Source organism: Boeremia exigua (assembly GCF_020726555.1).
Source record: "Boeremia exigua strain MPI-SDFR-AT-0100 chromosome Unknown C7974scaffold_1, whole genome shotgun sequence".
Lineage (NCBI taxonomy): Eukaryota > Fungi > Ascomycota > Dothideomycetes > Pleosporales > Didymellaceae > Boeremia > Boeremia exigua.
In genome coordinates this window covers 1,637,491-1,653,781 of record NW_025763518.1, presented here as the reverse complement: position 1 = coordinate 1,653,781, position 16,291 = coordinate 1,637,491, and the positions used below count along the sequence as shown (strand labels likewise).

The 16,291-nt window shown below is 51.5% G+C and overlaps 7 protein-coding genes across 7 annotated transcripts; 5 read left to right on the top strand and 2 right to left on the bottom strand.

Annotated features, from left to right (window-relative positions):
- Nucleotides 1-681: 681 nt before the first annotated feature.
- On the bottom strand, nt 682-4,450 carry C7974DRAFT_13853 (uncharacterized protein). Its single transcript, XM_046135529.1, has 2 exons — nt 2,309-4,450; nt 682-2,259 (listed from the first exon to the last, which is right to left on the bottom strand). The coding sequence occupies exons 1-2, from the start codon at nt 4,326-4,328 to the stop codon at nt 860-862; spliced, it is 3,420 nt and encodes a 1,139-aa protein (XP_046002820.1). The 5' UTR covers nt 4,329-4,450; the 3' UTR covers nt 682-859.
- Nucleotides 4,451-5,167: 717 nt separating this feature from the next.
- C7974DRAFT_13719 (uncharacterized protein) lies at nt 5,168-6,495 on the top strand. The gene is made up of 5 exons (XM_046135501.1): nt 5,168-5,210; nt 5,278-5,344; nt 5,408-5,475; nt 5,525-5,609; nt 5,657-6,495. Exons 2-5 carry the CDS (start codon nt 5,322-5,324, stop codon nt 6,339-6,341), a joined length of 861 nt encoding a protein of 286 aa, XP_046002819.1. The 5' UTR covers nt 5,168-5,210; nt 5,278-5,321; the 3' UTR covers nt 6,342-6,495.
- A 76-nt stretch (nt 6,496-6,571) lies between these two features.
- On the bottom strand, nt 6,572-7,926 carry C7974DRAFT_382837 (Nitroreductase-like protein). Its single transcript, XM_046140715.1, has 2 exons — nt 7,164-7,926; nt 6,572-6,966 (listed from the first exon to the last, which is right to left on the bottom strand). Exons 1-2 carry the CDS (start codon nt 7,782-7,784, stop codon nt 6,640-6,642), a joined length of 948 nt encoding a protein of 315 aa, XP_046002818.1. The 5' UTR covers nt 7,785-7,926; the 3' UTR covers nt 6,572-6,639.
- A 1,238-nt stretch (nt 7,927-9,164) lies between these two features.
- C7974DRAFT_300918 (FAD dependent oxidoreductase) lies at nt 9,165-10,752 on the top strand (the record flags this gene model as incomplete). The annotated part of the gene is made up of 3 exons (XM_046137821.1): nt 9,165-9,413; nt 9,531-10,407; nt 10,457-10,752. 3 exons carry the CDS (start codon nt 9,165-9,167, stop codon nt 10,750-10,752), a joined length of 1,422 nt encoding a protein of 473 aa, XP_046002817.1.
- Nucleotides 10,753-11,004: 252 nt separating this feature from the next.
- C7974DRAFT_382830 (DJ-1/PfpI family protein-like protein) lies at nt 11,005-12,312 on the top strand. The gene is made up of 2 exons (XM_046140714.1): nt 11,005-11,591; nt 11,647-12,312. Exons 1-2 carry the CDS (start codon nt 11,124-11,126, stop codon nt 11,872-11,874), a joined length of 696 nt encoding a protein of 231 aa, XP_046002816.1. The 5' UTR covers nt 11,005-11,123; the 3' UTR covers nt 11,875-12,312.
- C7974DRAFT_382829 (alginate lyase 2) lies at nt 12,218-13,187 on the top strand. Its single transcript, XM_046140713.1, has one exon. The coding sequence runs from the start codon at nt 12,359-12,361 to the stop codon at nt 13,127-13,129; it is 771 nt and encodes a 256-aa protein (XP_046002815.1). The 5' UTR covers nt 12,218-12,358; the 3' UTR covers nt 13,130-13,187.
- A 563-nt stretch (nt 13,188-13,750) lies between these two features.
- On the top strand, nt 13,751-16,115 carry C7974DRAFT_300763 (glycosyl hydrolase; the record flags this gene model as incomplete). The annotated part of the gene is made up of 5 exons (XM_046137813.1): nt 13,751-14,384; nt 14,434-14,901; nt 14,953-15,815; nt 15,860-15,891; nt 15,938-16,115. The coding sequence occupies 5 exons, from the start codon at nt 13,751-13,753 to the stop codon at nt 16,113-16,115; spliced, it is 2,175 nt and encodes a 724-aa protein (XP_046002814.1).
- Between the last annotated feature and the right edge of the window lie 176 nt (nt 16,116-16,291).

The window sequence follows — 16,291 nt, the reverse complement described above, 5'->3', positions numbered from 1 at the left end:
CACCGGAATCAAACTCCGAGAGACGAAAGGAACCGACCATGTAGCCGAACCGGCCTGATGACAGAGCGATGTATCGCATACTACCGCAACATCCATACCACAGCCAACGCAGAGCCTCCCATAACCTTCGCGAAGCGCACCGCGACCTTCTAGCACCACCAACTAGGCCCCAATCGACCACAAACGGCCGGTCCTGTTGCCTATTTCGGCAACCCAACTCCGCAGCATCGAAGACAGCACTATATCGGAGAATACTCAAACGCACGCCATGTGTGCCATCGCAAGGAAAGATGCGCAGCACAGCGGGCAGCAAGCGACGAATGCCCACGGTCGCAAGTTGGCGGTTCATCAGATCAGGCACCGTTTGCGGAAGGACCAGCGCTTGGCTGCGCTATGGAAGCGAGCTGACGCGTCGGAGCTGGACCCGCAGCGCGCTGGGCGGCGCGCGGTGCTGGGAAAGTGGCGGGGAATAAGGCGTACCTGGCGATCGGCGTCGAGGTACGAGGCCGTAGGTTTCGCAGAGAAACGGGGATGGGAGAGAGTTTGAGTAGTGGGGATGGGATTGCATTGTCGATCTCTGGAATCTGACTCGGAATATACGTTTTATCCCATTTTGTGAATCGTTCGTGCCTGCCACGTCCATATGTTATTCACCGTGCGAGTGCCACGACTGTGTGTGTCAAATGAGTGCGTGCCCGAGTCGATACTAAATCTCTGGATTGGTAGATTTTACTTATGACTGGTTGTGATTGGGTATTTCTAGTCGCGACATAGTCCTGTATGGGAGACCACTCGCTCTTACGTGTATTTTGTGTGCATAATCGACTTCTGCAAAGTCTGAGGTTATCAATTCTCGTCATCACTCTTCCTCAGTATCCGAGTACTCATCGCGTTTCCTCACATGCCGTTCAATAATTCTCAGCAACTGATCGATCTGATACGGCTTAGTGACAACGTCATTGAAACCGCACTGTCTCATCTCTTCCACCTGCTCGAGGCGCGCATTTCCCGTAATCGCAATCATGGGGATATAGTGAGTAAGCAAATGTTCTTGCTGGAGCTGCCGTACACGGCGCGCACAGGTCTTGCCGTCCATAATCGGCATCTCGATATCACATAGGACGATGTCAATTGTTGGGACAATATCGCTGTCTTTCTTAGTGTGCACAGGGTTCCAGGTGGAGCTTGCTATGAATGCAAGTGCTTCCTCGCCGTTGTTTGCGGTGGTTGTGTCGTATCCATGTTTCGTGATGAGTTTGCATAACAGGCGTTGGTTGATCAGATTGTCTTCAACGACGAGAACGTTTACCCGTGAAGACGGTGGCAAAGGTGTCTCGACCCCGGGAGAGTATTGATCCAGCGGCTGGGCTTGTTGCATTGCTGGCGAGGTCATGGTTCTGTGCAGCTCGTGGCCAGCCATAAATTTGTCGAGTGGCGTGATTGGTAGCTCCTTTTCTTCGCTCCGACGGACTTTGACGTAGAATTCGAATGTGCTCCCGAATCCAGCTTGTGATCTGAGACCTATGCGTCCACCATGCAGCTCAGCAAGGTTGCGCGAGATGTAAAGACCTAGACCGGATCCACCGAACTGGGTATGCGTACGAGGTGAAGCCTGCGCAAACTTCTTGAACAAGTTACTAGCCTCCTCTGGGGTCATTCCTAAACCACTGTCTTTAACGGAGAAAGACAAGTAAATGACCTCGCCCTGTCCCCATTCTGGTCGGTTGGTGGGGTCCTGATGCTGATCGCCTGAGATCACGTACTCAGTGCTCAGGGGCTTGTTCGCTGGCTCTTCCAAATGTGCATTGAGCGTCATCTCGAGATCCCGCTTCTTCCCTTTTTTTGTAAACTTGATGGCGTTCGATAAGAGATTGATGACAATCTGTGTTACTCTATTGGGGTCGATCATGATACCCTTGAGATCCAGACGATTGTAGCCCTCGGCAACCATGAAATTTGTATTCATGCCCGATGCTCTTATCTCAGGGGCAAATAGCCCGATAATCTCCCTAAACATCCTGATGGGGTTTGTGCTTTCTGGGTAGATCTGAAGAAGCCTCGCGTCTAGCTTCGATAACGTCAAGATATCGTCAACAATCCGTTTTTGGTGGTTGGCGCAGTATGTAATTGTGATCGCTAGATCAAGAGACTCGCTCAACGCTTCGGCTTGTCTTCGATCATTCTTACAATTGTCTAGCTCGAATTTGATGTTCTCCGTGAGTTCGTAGGCGCACTGGAATATGGCATTAAGAGGGTTTCCTTGAACGAGATCAGCGGAGTGGCAGCATGATTTGCTCGAAGTACATACTCATCTCGTGCGACGTCACGTCCAAGAAGTTTTCTTGCTGTCGCTTCTGTTCTATCGCCTCGGAAAGTTGCGCAGACTGCATCTTTTCCGCCCATTTAACAGACGATATGTCGGTGATACAGCCCAAAGTTCCTTTGAGCCTACCATCATCAGAGTACTCTGGCTGAAGAATACCCAGCGCGTATGTCCGATCTAGCATCACTTTCGCACCATCGCCTTTGGAGGCCCATGGCTTTTTGAACTGAGCTTCAAATGTGAGTGGCCCCTCGTGTCTCGAGTCGGTGTAACTTTTCCACGTTGCAAGCATATTTGCAACACCGTCCGGGTGAACCATTTCCATCCAAGCTTTTGGCTCAGCAAGTGTCTCTTTGGATATCCCGCATATTTCCTCGAAGGCCGTGTTACAGAAGGTCAAAACATCTTCGGAGTTGAACATGTACACCCCAACAGGCGCATCTTGTGCAAATCGCCAAAATCTCCTGTCCAGTTCAGATGCGAGCTGTTTTCTGTGAGTCTCTTGCTCTTTGATAATACCCTTGGCTACATTGATTCCGTTCTCGATCTGCCTTGTTAGCAGCCGTAGAAAGGATCGGTAATCTTCATCAAACTTTCTCAGCGGACCGGTCCCGATGACCATGACAGCGGCTATGCTGTCCTCGACGAAGCACTTCAATGGATGTATGACGATTTCCCGAGAGGGTTGCGCACCATGGTCCTCCAGCTGCTTCAGGGTGGTCTGACTCAAGCTGTCATCAAATATCGATAGAGTAATCAGCTCACGAGTTGTGCAGGCGTCAAGAAGGGCGCGATGAAGACCAAAGTCCACCGTACCGAGATCGCCCGTTTTTGCTGCACCCCTAACCTCCTTACTCATGCCTGCGGTAGCTTCCAGCACAAATTCCAGTGTGTCATCTTTAGCCTGCGTACTATAGATGGCTGCGAACTGAATGTCACTTGTGTGTTTGTCAAGTACGGCAGCTGCAGCTGCACACAGATCGTGCGTCGTGTACATCGTCGCTACTGCCTGGTTGGTGTCGGCCAAGATCTGTATTCTCCGTTCGGATACAATCTGTCTCGTTCTTTCAATAATGCGTGTGGTATAGCCTACTACGAAGCCATCTGCATCAAGGATAGGTGCCAGCAGAAAGCTGAAGAAACACTCTTGCGAGATACCGTCACGCACAAGGATCCGTCGCTGTTTCTCTTGCTCGACGTACTGACCAGTTCTCTTCATTTCATCAAACATCCGATGATACTCTGGCCACTGTGGAAAATTTTCTTTGAGAGGTCGGCCCATCGCACGTGGATGCTTATCTCCGACGATGCCTGAATAAGCTTGATTATAGAGTAGGGTGCACTCATCTCCCCAAACTATGTTGATCGGGTCCGAAGTTGCCAGAGCGAGCTCGCATGTGTGTCGAAGCGCAACCGGCCACTCGTCAACTGGGCCAACTGGTGAAGACGCCCAATCATACTGTCGCATCCATTCGAGATACGCGAGGTCACACAAGTGGCCATTGGGTTTCACGGCTCCCAACAGGAGCTTTTGGCCATTTGTCTTGGCAAGGGAGGCAGAGGCATTGGAAGTCGCGGGCGTGTGTGGGACTGATGCTTCGATGCTAGCAGCAGCATTCGTCAAGTGCACCACCTGTGAAGACCCGGTGCCTTCACTCTTGTTCGGGCCATAATGTTCTTCTGTTGATACGGCTATGAGCCATTTGCTGCCGACAATCGTGACTGCCCAAATGATGCCACAGAATGAAGCAATGTAGGTGTTCCGGCCTGTCTGAGAAGGTCTGCCGAGAGCAATCAGATCCGAATCATCCGGGCGTTGCAATCGCTCAACAACCTCCGTGTGGAGAGGCCCCAGTCTTGACAATGCAGGATTGGTGTGCGCAAAGATCGAGTGTTGCTCTGCCCCCTGCAACGTGTGGTCTGTATGCGAAAGGTGCGCTACAAACGTCGGCTGCGCATTCGAATCCAGATATTCCAGGAGAAGCGTAAGCGGGGCTTCGGCCATGATTGGTGTAAAATCCAAGAGAAGATGCCATAATCTGTTTCGCTGATAGTCAAGAGCCTATGTCGACCCTCCTTTTTCGTTGCTTAATGTCATGATGCGTATTGGAGAGTAGAATGAGAGTATTCACTATAACACTCTAGGAGCAGTAGCGATTTGCATAGAGCGGCGAGTTTCATGCGACGGAACATTGCTCGCTACACGTAATCTGCATTTTGCGCTAGTTCAGTCTAACGAGCCGGCCTAGGCTAGCAAAGATATGGGTGGCACACCTGTGCTGTCTCTTTGTTGTGGAGACGATGGCATTGCTGATGGCAGGAGGTCGACGATCGAACACCTTCAGTTGCTCTCTGACCATGAGAAAAGAAGGACTACTATGGGTCAGCGCCGCCAATCACCTGTGGCATTCTATGATTGGACGTCATCTTTCTCATAACAACAATGCAAGGGCACGTGAACTTTCCAGGCGCAATCCACGCGCTTTGCGCTTTACGCGTTGCGTTTTGCTGTAGCTGTTAACCGGTCACAACATCGGCACCCGGCCCAGTGGCGAGGACCCAGTGTTGTTAAGATGCACAATCCGATCTCGTCCACGGGAGGGCCCGCGCAGGTTCAGGATTCGATTTCCCAAACTGCTCACAGAGTCCGTGCTGGACTGAAGTCGTTGCGAGTGCACGATCATGCACAAGAAGGTCAGATGTCCCGATGTCACGGTCAGTGAATATCTTCTTCTCGACTTGCTCGGCATTTGTATTCGGTAGCGGAATTCAGCTCTACCGTACCAGTACTGTACACATTACCCCCCTCGCGTGCGGAAAGAGCGACCCTGCCAAGGCGAGCGGTACATTTCGGAGCACTTTTTGCTGAGCACCGATCATTCACCGAGTGAGCTACCCCACAATCCGCCGTCTTTAAGTGCACCTTGGGACTCGATTGACAGTGTTGTATCCAGTCTCTTTTTGACAGCGATTGCGATTGTCAAGTCGGTTTTCCATAATGTCTTCACCCTTCGCGACGAAGTACGTCACCGGCGTTTACCTGCCCTCGGCTGTCTTGCTGATTGGAACCGCTGCGTTCAAAAGCGAATGGATTCCATACGCTCTTGCTTTGACAGCCATCTTGACCGGTGCTGTCATTTTCAGCAGCCAGGGTACGTCCAGCGAGCCTCAATCAATCGAAATTGTTACTGACAGCACCAGGTGGTGGACGCAAAGTGTTGAAGCCTGATGTTTTCCAAGAGTTTGAGCTTGGGGAGAAGACTGTCCTCTCCCACAACACAGCCATGTAAGTCTACCACTCCGCTCTAGCTTTCCTGACTCTGACGCGCGCAGTTACCGCTTCAAGCTCCCCAAGGAGAGCGACATCCTCGGTCTGCCTATCGGTCAGCACATTTCTCTTGCCGCCACCATTGAAGGCCAGCCCAAGGAAGTTGTTCGCTCGTACACCCCCACCTCCTCCGACAACGATAAGGGCTTCTTCGATCTCCTGATCAAGGCCTACCCCACCGGCAACATCTCGAAGTATGTCGCAAACCTCAAGATCGGTGACAAGATGAAGGTTAGGGGCCCCAAGGGCGCCATGGTCTACACCCCCAACATGGTCAGGCACTTCGGTATGATTGCAGGTGGAACCGGCATCACACCCATGCTGCAGGTCATCAAGGCCATCCACCGCGGCCGCGCCACCGGCGACAAGACCGAGGTCGACCTCATCTTCGCAAACGTCAACCCCGACGACATCCTGCTCAAGGATGACCTCGATGCGCTTGCCGCCCGGGACCCCAAGTTCCGCGTACACTACGTCCTGAACAACCCACCTGAGGGCTGGACCGGTGGCGTTGGCTTCGTCACCGCGGACTTGATCAAGGAGAAGCTTCCTGCGCCGGCCAGCGACGTCAAGGTTCTGCTCTGCGGGCCCCCACCCATGATCGCCGCGATGAAGAAGGCGACCGAGAGTCTGGGCTTCACCAAGGCTAAGCCCGTTAGCAAGCTCGAAGACCAGGTCTTCTGCTTCTAAATGGGTCATGAGGAAGTCTGTATGGACTCGAATTGTGGGGGGACGGGCGCAAGTATAGACATGTACACCTTGCCTGTGTAAATATTCAACACTTAAGCGTTCGCGCAAGCGAATCTAGTCTGAAAAGTAATGTCACGTACCTATTCTGAACCCAACCTTTCCAATCCTAGTCAAAACAGACACAATATTAGCAAGGAAGGATAGTCACACATCTATTGAGGGGGAAAAGTGAGTCTAAACGCTCAATTCGCTATCTAATGCACCATGTCTAATGTGACCGACATTTATATAATCCACTCTACTGCTTGGCGCCGTGCACGAACAGCCTCTCGCCAGTAGTCTTCTGGAACTGCTTCTCGCCGGGCTCACCCGCGCGGCCACCAAAGACCAGCTGGGACCTGAGCTTCCACTCGAGAGGGACGCTCCAGTGCTCAGCAGCCTTCTGGTCGATGATGGGGTTGTAGTGCTGCAGGTTTGCGCCGAAGCCCTCGGCCTCGAGCGCCACCCACAGCGCGTACTGGTGCATGGCGTTGGTGTGCTCGGACCAGTCGCCGAAGTGGTGGGCGTAGAGGGGGAAGGCCTTGCGCAGGTTCTCGACGGGCTCGGGGGCTTCGTAGAAGAGAATCTAAGGGGGTGTTAGTTGACGTGGCGCTGGGTGGCAGGGTCGGTATGCGAGGCTTGCGAGGCTGCGCGAGGGCGGGGCTTGCATCATATGTGCATGTGGGGCCTGGCAGCAAGATTGTGGGGCTGCGACGCTCTCCCACATCGTGCATTGCGCTGCGCGCAAAGACCCTAACAGAAGAAGAAACTGGCGCGACTTACGGTTCCGTACGCGGCCCTGAAGCCGTTGATCTTCTGCTTGGTGCCGTCAAACTTGTCCTCGGGGGTGAGGGGCTTGAGGACCTCAATCACGTAGTCCCAGAATTGCTCGTGGTCCTTGTTAAGCAGGACAACGAGGCGAGTGGACTGGGAGTTGAATGAGGAAGGGACGTGGAGAAGAGCCTGCTCAACAAGCTCTGTAATCTTGGAGTCGGAGATAGGTGCCTCCTTGTTGAGCTGGTAGTATGTGCGGCGCTCCTTGATGGCCTCGAGGACCGACTTGGTGAGCTGGGAAGAAGCCATGGCTGGAGCTGTAGTAGAAAAGGAGCTTGAGGGTATCAAAGAAGAGGCTGAAGATGCAAGAGAGGGTCTGGAGTGTAGAACAGAAGACGGAGCAGCCACAGTGCTTTTGTAGTTTGAACTGGCCCCGCGCACCACTCTTCTAGCAATATTTCGAAGAACTTGCGCCATTGAGCCCGAGTCTGGAAGCGGTGTAGTAGTCGCCGGAGTCCCACGTAAAACCTGTACCGGCACTTGAATGTGGGGGGTCAATTGCTGCAGAAAGAGTGCCAGAAGTACGCCAAAGACCAGGCCTGTTAGCAGCGATCGGGCGGCGATGGACATGGATGACGTGATAGACGGCAAAACTTAACAGCGAGCGCGACAAAAGCTGATGTAACGCATGGACATTTGACTCCGGAACAGTCGCGCCGACTGCGTGTCTCCTGAGTTTAGCATTGCGAGCATTTGTTGATTCAAAATGCTTAGCAAGCGGTTGCTAAGGAGAAGCTCGTGGGGCGGCTGCCCGGGACTGTGCAACATCCGTGCTTACCTAGCGGATGTGGATGTACTGTGTAAGCTGCGCGGGCTCCTTCCGCAATCCACGCTTGCAACCTTATACTTACATGCAACGACACACCTGTTAAATGCTACACCCCTTTTCGTCAGAGACAATGTTTCTTTGGACATTGTTACCTCTAGTTTGAAGCCTTCTTCCCTCAAGTCTGAGATGATGAGAAGTTGGAATGCCCACATTCTTAGGAGGAGCTAGTTTGGACTGTGATCTACGATCACCTGTATACAGTCGATGAAGCTCAAATAATCCTTGAAGCAGCCTGTGGCGCCGCCATAAGGGCTGAGCAGTCAACATAAGTTCCTACTCTGTAGGATATGTCTGTCAGTCATTACTGCAAGCCGTGGTCCTGGCATACGGGACGGGTAAGCCTCCAGCTGTTATTGTAAGTTGTGAGGCGACGAGTTTGGTACTCGCTCGGCCAGGGTGGCCCCGCTGGACGTATACATTGCTGGAAGGTGTGCCATCCACGAAGATGATGGAATCGTGGTACAAATCGAAATCCAAGCTGGTAGCGATTGAGATATTGCGGGGCTTATGAACTGGGACGGCACAGTACATCGAGCCTTTTGAGATAGCGATGTTAAGTCCGCCAATAACCAGGGAAATAGCCCGTTTCTACGTGTTTGCAAATCAGTCCAGCCAATATGTTCTAAGAAGGCATCAGAGTGTCAGGTATTATGCTTGAGTTGGATATGCTGCATTTGTACCGCCTTTCTTAAGTAATCAGCCTTGTGAAGCTTGGGCGCCCCGCAATGGCAGCTGCCGTCAGGTCCAGCCCTCACCCCTCACAGAGTACCGGCATGGCCTCCTGTGCTCTGTGCTCTTGCGCTCTTGATAATCGATATCGCACATTTCGGGATTGGCGACATCGTGGAAAGGCGTTCAAGATCGATAAGACGCGGCTCGGCATGGTCAGCCTGAAATTCGTTGCGCGGCCTCCCTGGTTTATTCCGAACAGTCGTATGCCGCGAGGACGAAGAGTTCACGACTGGGAGAGCGCATTCCGAGTCAGATTCTATACCGTCGCAATACATCTGTGACTTATATAAAGTGGGGAATGCATGTCTCGCTATCTACCCAGCTGTCCTCCTCCGTCCTTCCTCAACCCCACATCTAGCTCCCCTCAACCTATCACCCACAATCGCAACATGAAGCACGAACGCGCAACGCTCCCCTCAACTACTTCGAGTAACTCTTTCTGGCACAGCGAGCCTAACGAGTTCTTGATCGGACACCGTACTACCGAAGAGCTTCCCGCCAAAGCTGATATCGTCATCGTTGGAAGCGGTATAACTGGGACATCGGCTGCTAGGTATCTCGCCGAAGACAAGAGGGCCAAAGGCAAAAGCATCGTACTTCTCGAAGCCAGAGAAGCATGCTGGGGAGCTACCGGCAGAGTGAGTCGGGATATTTCATCGATGACTCGATAGACCAACGAGCGACTTGAATTCCTATTGCATTGAATATCATGCGGAGATACAACGCTAAAGATGACTGGCTGATCATATCCTCAGAATGGTGGCCACTGTCAACCCCTACTCTTCGACCGTAGCGCCGAGGTGGCTGCGTTCGAAATGAAGAACGTTCACGCAGTTCGCTCGTATATCAAAAAGAACAACGTCCCTTGTGAATGGCGGGACGTGTCTGGATGCCGCTCCTTCTGGACAGAGGACGTGATGAGCGAGGCCGAGAAGGAGCTTGCGCGTCTTGAAAAAGTGGCTCCGGAGTTGAGGAGTTTGGTAACCATCATCCGTGACAAGGAGGAGCTGAAGAAGCATCGAGTCTCCCCTGAAGCGGTAGGAGCGACACTCAGCCAGGGCGCTGCGAGTCTGTGGCCTTACAAGTTGGTCGCATTTACCCTGGAGCAACTTGTCAAAGCGGGACAACTCAATCTACAGACCACAACTCCAGTCAATGAGATCACATCCGCGGATGGTAAGCATACGTTACATACCAACCGCGGCACTATCAGCGCGAAGAACGTCATTCTTGCTACCAACGGCTACACGTCAGCCCTTCTTCCTCATTTCGCTGATCTCATCGTTCCCGTCCGCGGTGAGATGTCAGCCCTCCTGCCTCCCAAAGGAAACACGATTCTCCCCGACTCGCATGGTATGGTAGCGGCTTTAGGTCAACCGGCTAGCAATGACGACTACCTCATTCAAAGGCCGTTTGAAGGTGTACCAAACCCCCGCGGACATCTCATGTTTGGCGGCGGCCGCGGAGCGGGTCACCTCCCTGCCATTGGTGTATCAGACGATAGCATCATCGATGAAGACTCAGCAGCATATCTCCGCAGCGCACTTCTAAAGGTCCTCGAGCTTGACGGACAGACAGAAGGTCTGACTGAGCTTAAGGCAGCTGGTCAATGGACAGGCATCATGGGCTACAGTATGTGTCCTTTCTACCTCTCATCCGTGCTTCTGCTGATACGTCATAGGTCGTGATGACCACCCTTGGGTTGGTAAGGTGCCAGACCGGGACGGGCTGTGGCTTTCTGGCGGATACACAGGACACGGTATGCCAAACACAACACTTTGCGGCAAAGCAGTTGTGGATATGCTACTTGGAGAAGAGGAAGGCCACGAACTCAACACCCTTCAAACACAGATGGTCCAGAGTGGCGACATTCCAAGCAGCTATATCTTGACTAAGGAGAGGATCAAGCAAGCTAGAACGCTACTTACCGTTCAACAACAGGATGAGCAAGGCGTTCGCTTGAGTGGTATAGTTTAGACATGGTATGCAAAGAGATCGATACATGCCAATTCATTCGTGATCCGTCATACAACACTCAGACTTTGAAGTCTCTTTGCAGTTTCACGCCCTTCCACGTCTGGGAGCGAGTCAGCTTATATTCTCGTTGTACAGCATTTACGGCGGTCTGCCAAGTGCGCCCTATGGGCATCCCCGCCAAAGCTGACTAATACCAAGGCCTACCTCTATTCACACTAGGTCGGGCGGGACATTCCAAGGTCTCTAGATACAGTCATAAACCTCACTGTACCGAGTGTCACATTTGACAGACCTGCACCATCTAACCTTTCTGAACACCTTCATTGAGAGTACTTCCGTTGTACCCATACGCAAACTAGACACCGTTTATCATGTCCGCTCCTAAATTGCCAAAGAACTTTGGTGTCGTACTGTTCCCGGGTTTCCAACTGCTCGACGTTTGTGGTCCTCTGGATGCCCTCAATGTGCTCTCAAACTCACACACTATCAATCTGTCCATCATCGCCGCGACCCGAGACCCCGTAGGAACGCAACACGCCCTGCAGGACCAACAGGGCTCGAGCTTCGACCAGCGTATTGTACCTACGCACACTTTCAACGATGCTCCCAAGGATCTAGAGGTCCTGATTATCCCCGGTGGCTTGGGTAACAGAATCGATGACAACATGAAGCCGGTGGTTGAGTACCTGTCTTCGCTAGGCTTGGACTCTGCATCACCGAAGCATCTGAGGGGTGATATCAAATGGATCTTGACAGTGTGTACTGGGAGTGAGATCCTAGCTAGAACTGGTGCTCTGGATGGCAGGAGGGCAACGACTAACAAGAGGGCTTTCAACCAGGTATACATTTAAATATGCATCCTATAGGCTTTTGAGTACTAACGGGATGCTTCAGGTCAAAGAGAAACACCCCAACGTAAACTGGGTGGCCAAGGCGAGATGGGCAGTGGACGGAGAATTCTGGACAAGCTCCGGCATCTCTGCAGGTATCGACCTGACCTTTGCTTGGATGAGCGAGGTGTTCGGAGAAGAGACCGCGTCGTACGTTGCTGATCGAAGCGAATACGAAAGGAACACCGACCCAGATAATGATCGGTACGCAGAGCGATGGGGTGCTGTTTAGGTTGGTGGAATCATGCCACCACTGCCAGCTCAACACTTGAACCAATGCAGATTTTTTGTTGTCCGTCGATTCAGGACACTGCTTAATGAAGTAACTAGATGTATTTAAAATTCCTGATTTGCTGACTGATGTCCGAAGTACGACCCTTTTGGTTTCTCATGGTCAGTGTTCATACGAAGTCCGACGCGCAGTCCAATGTCCTTCAAGAACACCAAATCAACTCAAGATTAACGGAAAATGAGTAATCGACAGCTTTGGCTGAACTCCATGACGAATCTGGGATAAAGTGTCGAAGCTCCTTCGATTTTTCTTCCACCACAACAATCTACATTCACTCTTCAGCATCAACAACATCAACAAAATCAACAAAATCAACAAAATCAACAAAATCAACAAAATCAACAAAATCAACAAAATCAACAAAATCAACAAAATCAACAAAATCAACAAAATCAACAAAATCAACAAAATCGACGAAATCGACATGGCACCAATCAAGGACTCAATCGTTGCAATTGTTCTACTCTTCGTCGCAACAGCTGTCGCTGCACCGTTTCCAGGCGCTTCTACCAATGCAAACGATCCCTCCTGCGCACCCGGAGGAAACTTCGACTTGAAATCGTTCAACCTGCAGCTGCCCACTGGTAGCGCCGGCAAAGTTGACCAAATCACTGGCTCCAAGCTCTCCGGATGTGATGGCTGGTCATCATCAAAATACTTTTACACCTCTCCGTCCGGTGCCTTGGTTATGAAAGTGCCTTCGCGCTCTGAATGCGTAACCACGCCGAACAGCAAGCACTGCCGTACCGAGCTGCGAGAAGCCTCACCAAGGTCTTGGGACCCCAAGAAGAATGTGAATCTTCTGAAAGCAAAACTGTCGGTGCCCAAGCCAGACAACTCAAAGTACGGCACCGTGGTTGGGCAGGTGAAGGTCGACGACAGCATCTCAAAGAAACCCGTAGCGGAGCTGTTCTACAATCGCTCCGGCACATTGACCATCGGTGTTTCCCAGATTCCGGATGTCAGCAGCCTCAAGATGACTGAAGTGGGGCGTGTCGACGTGGGCAAGACTTTTCAATATGAACTGAGGTACGAAGGAGGTAAGCTCAGCCTGCAGATCGACGGTGGAGAGAAGAAGATCATGAGCATTGGGAAGCTGAGTAGCCCAAAGAGCTACTTCAAGGTCGGCAATTACAACCAAGGAAGCGAGCCGAGCGAGGTGGTTTTCTACGACATTAAGGTCACGCATGGCTGAGGTCCATTGTTATGGTGAGGAGAATAATCGCTCTGGTAGCGATCAGGTTGTTTTTGTAAGATATATTGATGTTCGCACGTTGTTCCGTAGTCAAACTTGTTATACTCTAGCCATCTGAGCAAATGTTGTAGAAGATGTTTGCATATCAAAGAGCCCAGTGTCTGCGCGTTTGTCTGAACCGAGTCCAGCGTGGATATAACGACGTATTGGTGACTGTCAAGCTGAGAGACACTTACCGGGAGACTTCTTCCTGCATCTGAACTTTATCAGTGATAGGTACTCTATGTCGATTCGAATGTTGTGCTCCTCGTGTCACCTCGATCCGTCCTCTGCCAGTTCGGCGCTTTGAACCCATTTAATCATTCTCGCATGTAATCTCATCGTAACTAATCTGTCTTACTGACCCGACAAAGCTTTGGAGAATAGACGGTCAGACAACCCTGACCGCAACCGGCCGTTGTGACTGTCGCATGCGCTTGGCAGTCTGTTAGTAAGTGAAGGACGATGGATGACGTAATGCTCGGTCATCAGCCGCAGCTTCCGCAACGCTGTCGCATATAGATGTGACACTGTTGGATACTCCTGCCGTGAACTAATATAGCCAATTGCCCTCAAGCAGAGATGTCTGGGTCATACACCGATGATACTAGCGCGGGGGAGCGCGGTGCATTCCAGCTACGTCCTCGCCAGGACCCAGGTGAGGGCTCAGAGCCCAAGAAAGAGAGCGTTGAAGACGACACGGTCAATCCGAAGAATCAGAGGCTGGCTTCTGGAAGCGGAAATGGACCGACAGATAGACGATCTGCGACAGGGTACATGCCGATTGAAGACTATGGACTAATTGGGAACTTGAGGACGTGTGCTATGGTCGCCACAGATGGTGGGCTCGACTACATGTGTTGGCCCAACTTCGACTCACCTTCAGTGTTTTGTCGGATCTTGGACAAGGACAAAGGCGGCCACTTTACTATACATCCGAACCACGAAGACCTCTGTACAACAAAACAACACTATTTGCCCGGAAGCAATGTCCTCCAAACCCGCTATCTGCAAGAGGAGGGTGTGATGAATGTAGTGGATTTCCTGCCGCGACCGAATGATAAGAGCATGGACGCGCAGTACCATACTCAAGTTCTTGCCAGTAAACATACCGGAGAAGTACCCGAACGAACAGATTTGAGAAAATGGTTGGTACGCAGAGTCGAGTGCATGCGTGGAGAGATCGACGTGAATGTTGAGGTTCGTCCAGCCTTCAGTAAGTTCATGAAAGTTCGTTCTTTTATGCTCCGCTAATTACCCTGTAGACTATGCACAAGATGAGCATACGACCGAGATTCTCAACTACGGCGCCCAGGGAGAGCATGATCAGAGAGTTGTGTTTAAGTCGAAGAATTTGTCCCTGCAGCTGAACACAACCATCGATTGTGGCGAAGACGATACAGCTTGTCCCAGGATCGTTTTCGTGAAAACACCGGGATCTGAGCTTGGAAGTGCAGTCACCACTAACTTCCGCTTGTCTGAGGGCCAAGCGGTTTCATTCATCTTGAGAGATGCTGATGATCATACCCCGGATCACATTGATACTGATCTGGTAGATAAGCTGCAAATGGACACTGTCAAATTCTGGAACAGATGGATTGGCGCTTCGAAGTATAATGGCCGCTGGGATGGTGTCGTGAACAGGAGTCTTCTAATACTCAAGATGCTCATCTTCGAACCCACGGGTGCCATTATTGCTGCGCCAACTTTCTCATTGCCAGAGGACTTTGGAGGTAAGATTCCGGCTCAAATGTTGTAAGTTCACTGGCTGACTACGAACACAGGTACACGTCAGTGGGATTATCGTTTCAGTTGGGTGCGGGACTCATCATTCACAATCTACATCTTCCTCCGTATGGGCTACAGCTATGAGGCAGAGGCTTACTCAGGCTTCATGTTCCAGCGTATTGACGAGGCTAAGGAACGTAAGATGAATGGCCTACCTATCATGTTCACAATCAAAGGGGAAACAGATATTCCGGAGATCGAACTCGGCCATTTGGAAGGCTACCGGGCTAGCAAACCGGTCCGGATTGGCAACGGCGCAGCGTTCCACGTACAGCTCGATATATATGGAGAGTTGATGGATGGCATCTACCTTCTCAATCGGTTCGGGAAGCCTGTTACCTACGACCAGTGGCTGCGTGTACGGGAGATTGCAGACTATGTCTGCGGAGTGTGGAAGGAAACAGACATGTCAATCTGGGAGGTTCGCGGCCAGAAGCAGAACTTCGTGTACAGCAAGATTCAGATGTGGGTTGCTATTGACAGAGCCCTGCGCCTTGCAGACAAACGGGGCTTCCCCTGCCCCCACCGCCAAGAGTGGTACAAAGTACGCGATGAGATTTGCGAAGAGGTTATGGACAAAGGATACAACAAGGAGCTTGAATGCTTCATTCAGAGTTATGAAGCTGACGACGTTCTGGATTCGGCTGTGCTGATAGCGCCACTCGTTTTCTTCATTGCACCTACGGATCCTCGATTCCTGAAGACTTTGGATCGTATCTTGAAAGCGCCAGAGAAGGGCGGCCTTACAAGCACAGGCCTCGTCTACCGGTACAATACCCTAAAGAGCGACGATGGCGTTGGTGGCCGAGAGGGTGCCTTTTCAATGTGCACGTTCTGGCTCGTTGAAGCTCTTACACGGGTAAGTACAGTAGGCTTTTGGCTATAACCACTAACGTGAAGCAGGCGGGCGCCTATGATGACAAATATCTGAGGAAGTGAGTACTCGTGTTCTTCGAGCATACTGCAACTGACGCAAAAAAGGGCTGTCGACATATTCGAAAACATGCTGAGCTTCGGTAATCACCTGCATATATTTTCCGAAGAGATTGCGCGCTCTGGCGAACAGCTTGGAAACACTCCGCAGGCTTTCAGTCACTTGGCCTTGATTTCGGCAGCTTTCAACTTAGACAAAACGCTGGCAACGCAACACAGACGGTAGATTCGTCATGCTTTTGTTGCAAAATCTGAACATGAATTTACCTGACGTGGATGTGTCACATGTGGTGATCCAGACAAAGCCAGGCGATCATCTAGCTGCAAGCAGCGGGCCGCGGGGGCGCCACGATCGTGTCTGGCAGGGCGACCCCCTGAGCTAACTGGCTGTTCGTTGTCCCC